Consider the following 6,000-nt stretch of genomic DNA (forward strand, 5'->3'; position numbering starts at 1 on the left):
AAATGATACCAATAAATTGCTATAGAGGTTATCAGAGTGGTCATTAGATCCCTCACTCCTCAATCCACTGATACCTGACTTTCACTCCGCCCACTGCATATGAGATCATGTATTGATCTTAAATATTTTACAATTATAATCTAGTGATATCTTCTTAATCTTCTACTTTTGTGGTTTGCTATAGCACTTGACAAGTAGTAACAATAAGGTTTAGCATTAAGAGAAGTAACATTGATTAAAATTTTTATCTCTTTAAAATTCTCTCATGAAAAAGATCGCTGTAATAGTAAGACTTAGTTTTCCAGAATTAAACCAGGTTTTTCACACCTCCATCATTTCTGCCTCATGTGTCCTGTGGCCACTTTATCCTCTGATTGTTCAGGATGCGGCTCCTGCTCATGATTTTCACTCTGGAATGTGAATTCCCATATTTGGTTATTCTTTTTTAGTGTCTGTGCTGTTCTATTTACTTGCATGCTGTTGACACAAATGTCCCCATGTCTTTCTGGCCAATCTCATTGGGTGACTTAAAGATTCATCTTAAATGACTCCTAGACCTACATCTCTTGTCATAGGTTCTTTCTTTTGTATAGTCTAAATATGTATTTCTAACTGTCTGTAATTTGTTTCATCCTGAAGGGGTTTACAGTTATTTCAATATTGAATCAAATATTAAAGGTATTTCTTCTACATGTACAAATGTATAATGCATTCCATTCTGTGGATTTGAGAAGGTTAATTAAACTTCTTCCCCTGGTTTTCTCATCACCAGTTGTTTAATTTAAGAAAACATAAAAATCTTCATACTCTGGCCTTTTTTTTTGAGATGGAGTCTCCCACTGTCACCCAGGCTAGAGTATAGTGTCACGATCTCGGCTTACTGCAACCTCCACCTCCCAGGTTCAAGTGATTCTCCTGCCTCAGCCTCCCGAGTAGCTGGGATTACAGGTGCCCACCACCACACTCAGCTAATTTTTTGTATTTTTAGTAGAGACGGGGTTTCACCATGTTGTCCAGGCTGGTCTCAAACTCCTGACCTCATGATTCACCCGCCTTGGCCTCCCAAAGTGCTGGAATTACAAGCTCTGGCCATTCTTAAAGGTCCATTCACTTATAGCTCCCTCAGACTCAATTTTCCCCAGTCTTCCCTTCCTTTTTGTTTCTGGTCTGTCTCCTAGAACAGTAGGCAGGATGGGGAAGAGTTATGAACAGATATAGAGGTGAACACTGAAGACATTTACATTTTTCTCCTGCCCAGGACTTTCAGTTTAATACCTTTTTGTTATACCTCATTTTAAATGGGAATATATAACACAACTAAAACAGAATCTTGATTAGAGATTCGAAGGCTTCCTTCATCTGGAATAGAGCTTTAATAGAAAAGTTTCTTGAATGACATGCTCCATTCTGCTGAATACACTTTTTTCTAGCTTAAAGGTAATAAGGAGTAAGAAAGCCACATAAGTACGAGGTGGAGATATTGATAGGCTGTTCTCAATTTGTGGTAGTGGATACAGGGTAAATACCACAGGTTTTCTAGAAAACTACTGCTAAAAGTCAAAGAAACTTTAAAAAATAAAAATGGCTTTTTATTCCATCGGCCAAATGGGAAACACTCTGATATATTTATCGTTTGTTTATTTAAAAGCAGTATTTGTCAAATAAGTATTATATTTCAGGGATATAGAATATCTATAACTTACAGACAAGTACATTTTAGGGAAAAACTAATCAAATGCTTTATTAATAGGCTATTATTGAGAACTCTTGTACTGAAATTTAACCCCAACCCTCACCCCTTTAACTGCCTTTTCTATATTTGGGACACAAAGAAAAATCATAAGCCAGAAAGAATAACAGAATACAAACTAGGAGTTTCCTCCTTAGGGTAGCAGATACACACGGAGGACTAAACATCACACGTTTAACTAGGAAGGAGCTGACTAGAAAATCACTCTTAGCTTAAACTCTGAAAACAAGAATTCCAGAGCAATCATTATAAGTAGCAGGGCACACCAACAGGAATTTGTTTTGAAAACCATAAGAATGTTCTAGAAATAAAATAGTTTGTGTTCTCAGTTCAAATTATTGAAAAATAAAAATGAGAAATAAATTCAAGAGTTAAAAGAATATATCTAAAAAAGGATAGCATAAATGAATCATTAAAAAGGAAAGCTACATTTGAGGGCTTAAAGCTCTATTATGAGCAAAAAAAAAAAAGAACTGGGCTATAGAAAATTGAATCAATGATGTGGAGGAAATAGTAAGTCCACTCAGAATGCAGGTTAAAATGTGACCAATGCTGAGATAACAGAGAACAAAAAGAAAGAGAATAAAAAGTCCACATAAATACACTTGAGTTTCCTTAACAAGAAAGAAGCAGCAATGGTTTAGAAGCAATAATCAAAGAAATAATAGAAGAGTGTTTTTCTGAGATGAAGAAAAATCAGGAAATTTACATAATGGTAAATTCACATAAAACGGTCTTTTAAATCAGGTCTTTACATAATAAAGGACTATCTTGTACAAACGGAAAACAAAAATATTCAAAACTTCTGTTGCAGGATGTAGCTATAGCTATTGCTTCAAAATATACAGTCCCCAAATACCAGCAGCATACAACAATAAGAATTTTTTTCTCACAGACCTGCACATCCACCAGTAAAGCTCTGTGATCTCAGCTGGGTTCACTCAGATGTCTGGGAGTCAGCTGGATTTGGCAGGGTAGCTCTGCTTCACTCCACAGGCCTAGCCTTCTCAGGTGTGCTCCACATCTCATTCTGAGACCCAGGCTGAAGGGCAGCAGCCTCCTGGGACAGCCCTTCTCTTAATGATAGTGAAAACACAAAGGGCAGGTCAAAACAAGCAAGCATACAAGTCACTGCTTGCACCCCACTTCTTAACATTCTACCCACATGCCTGAGCTCCTTCAAGGACATTTTGTATACATATCAGCACTATCCAGTGAAGTCAATGAGAGCTGCCATTTCTCATACGAACTCTAGTTTAAAAAAAAAAATTGAGCCTTATTCATAACTAGAAGAGAATGCCTATGGTCTTTGCCAAAATTAAAAAAAAAACACTAATTCATGTATTCATATATGCATTAAACAACTCTATCAAGTTAATACTTGTAGTTAATATTATCCTATTTCTAAATAAAATGTAATGCATAAATAAAGTTATTTGCAAAGGAGATAGTTTGACCTTTGTCCTCACTGAACAAACAGGCAAATCTTAGTTCTGTTATTTATTTTCCCAATGTATTCTCTCTCCTTTTCCTCCACATTTATCTCTGAATATAAAAGTATGCAGTTTTACTTTAGAAAGATTTAGAATTATATCACCTCTATGACTCACCACTCATGTTTAGCAGAAGATACACAATTTTGGTTAAATCGCTCCCAAAGTAATAAGCCTAAAGTCTTCTTTTCTGGCTTTCAGGAAGCCTAGAGAGAGCTGACCTGCTAATGAAATGACATTTGTGTAACAATCCCTGGATCTCTTATGAGTGTTTCCAATAAATGAAATTCAATGGCATTACAAAACGAAAAGTGCTATCACAAGAAAGTATGTTGGGAATTCCAGATGGTGTGTGTGCGTGTGCATGTGTGTGTACTGCATTTGCATAGATAATTGTTGGAGTTTGATAGACAGTTTTACATCTTTTAAAAAGTAATAATGTACAGAAAGTACAAGTCAGAAGAGGAGATGAAGGAAAATAGACACTTAGACACTTTCCTGTACCGTTAGTAGACATTTCAAACGATGCAAACATTCTAGGGAAAAATATGACAATGCTTAGCGAACATTAGTATGAATTGTTTTTACCTGATAAGGAGTTTAAACATTTTAAACTACATGCAGTTTAGAGAAGGTTGAATTTTACTGGCCCGATTAAAATGCATTATATCAAATGGGCAAAATTATTATATTCTAAAATAAGAATATTAATCCCAATAGCTCCAGTTACAATAGACACTATTTATATACATAACGCTATAGTAGGAATAAGTGTATGCAGGTAAAACAAATAACACTGGAAGCCAAGAAAGAGATTCTTTCATAGACTCTGAATCGGAAACAGTATTAAGGTAGAAAATAAGATTGTAGGCAACAGGGCTTGGACAGTAAATCAAGGTAATTTACTGACCTTGAATGTACAAAAGCACTTTTAACATGATACATTCTAGTCAGGGTCAAAATTCTCATTGATCTAAACTGCCTCACCTGTTCTGCTAGACAATTTGAAATAGTTACAAACACATTTTTACATATGCCAAGCTGATTACAGATGAGTGAAACCAAATTGGATGCTATTGCAAGAACATAGTCCCTTTTCAAAGATACAGCTGCTACTCAGAAATAGTGTTTTTTGTTGCCATAAAGGAATAAAGACCCAGTGGGCTAGGTTTTGAGTTTTTCAAGAAAATATAGAAGAAACAATATTTGCCTTGAATTTCCTAATTTTTAAATGTATTTTATTTTACTTGGGAATTCAGGAATACAAACTCAATTTAGTAATATTACTCAGTATATGATGAACAATTCTAGTCAATTCTATAAGACCCAGTTCTTATTTATAAATTTCATATTTATATTTTATTAGATTTCATTTTAATACAATTTAAGTATTTCATTTTATTTTTCCCTTCATCATCTTCTGCGTACATACACCTTTCTATTCCTTATGTACCTCTCTAATGTTTTGGATATATAGCTGTGGTGTATATTATTGTAAAATACATGAATATTTACCAAATAGGCATGTACTTTTGTGTATTTTTTCAAATTTACTTTAAATGGTTATAAGCTATTAATAATCTTTAGCAAAGTCAACATTATATTTTTAATCTACATTAGTACACCTTTGAAGAATCTTATATGTCTTAACCACTTAATATTTCTACTGGTACTGTCATGGACTACCTTGTGTCCTCCCAAAAATATGTGTTGAAATTTTACCCTTCAGAACCTTTGAATGTGACTTTGTTTGGAAGTAGGGTTATTACAGACTTAATTAAATTAAGGCAAGATCATTAAGGTGGGCCCTAATCCAATATGTTTGATATCTTTTATAAAAGGAGGAAATTTGGGCACAAAGACAGAGGAGAACACCACAGGAAGAGAAAGGGAGAGATTGGGGTGACACATCTATAAGCCAAATGCCAAAGATTGCTGGCAAATCACCAAAGCTGGAAGAGAGGCATGGAACAGATTCTCCCTCACAGCCCTCAGAAGGAATCAACCTCACTGACACTTGATTTCAGACTTCATGGAATGGGTTCAAAGCAGCCAGAGTTGCTACCTTCCAACCCAAAAACAAAAATTAAGAAAACGAGTAAAGAAGAAGTAAAGCAATTGAAACAGAAAGAAAGAGAAAATTATGAGGGAGGAAAGGTAGGAGCATGAGAGAACAAGAGTTACTGCCATGTTGGTGTATTTTGTTCAGTACTTCATCGATGCCATGCCCGAACAACTGAAAGAGGTGGCAGTTCTGAGCTCCCTGGTCCATCAAGAGATTCAATGATCTTTAGCGTGTCTCACTTATTAATAAACATTTGTTTCTTTAAATAAAGAAAAATACTTATTTGATTTCCTGATTTCTCCTGCAGGTCATTTCAACATCAGAGTAAAAGGCAACAATGTGTGATAATGGCTGAAAACAGGAAGTCCTCCATAATCATGAGGATGAGATATCAGTTCATTTGAAAAGAAAGGTGAGTACATTTTCTTCTTCCTCCTCCTTCTCCTCTCCTGCCCCTCCTCTCATTCCCCCTCCTCCTCTTTTACGTCTTTAATTTATGAGACCGGAGAAGGAAGGGACTATGGTGTAGTGAAATTGAATTCTGAGTTAGGACAGGATTTGATTACTAATTAGCCATGTCAACTTTAGTATATTATTTCACCTCTTGGGTTTCATTTTTTGTAGTTGTTCAAAAAATGAAGGGATTGGATTTACAAAAGCACACCTACCCCTATGACCCTGAAAATGGGATA

General features: G+C 35.2%; 1 protein-coding gene across 1 annotated transcript in view; it reads left to right on the top strand.

Moving 5' to 3' along the window:
* The window catches only part of LOC129039146 (plasminogen-like protein B), a 133,558-nt gene extending 127,846 nt beyond the window's left edge, over window positions 1–5,712 (top strand). The window contains exon 4 of the mRNA XM_063666941.1: window positions 5,616–5,712. Coding sequence (XP_063523011.1) covers window positions 5,616–5,712 — 97 coding nt within the window. The remainder of the gene's footprint in view (window positions 1–5,615) is intronic.
* Window positions 5,713–6,000: the final 288 nt, after the last annotated feature.

The sequence above is a fragment of the Pongo pygmaeus genome, chromosome 5, assembly GCF_028885625.2.
Source record: "Pongo pygmaeus isolate AG05252 chromosome 5, NHGRI_mPonPyg2-v2.0_pri, whole genome shotgun sequence".
NCBI classification, from domain to species: Eukaryota; Metazoa; Chordata; class Mammalia; order Primates; family Hominidae; genus Pongo; species Pongo pygmaeus.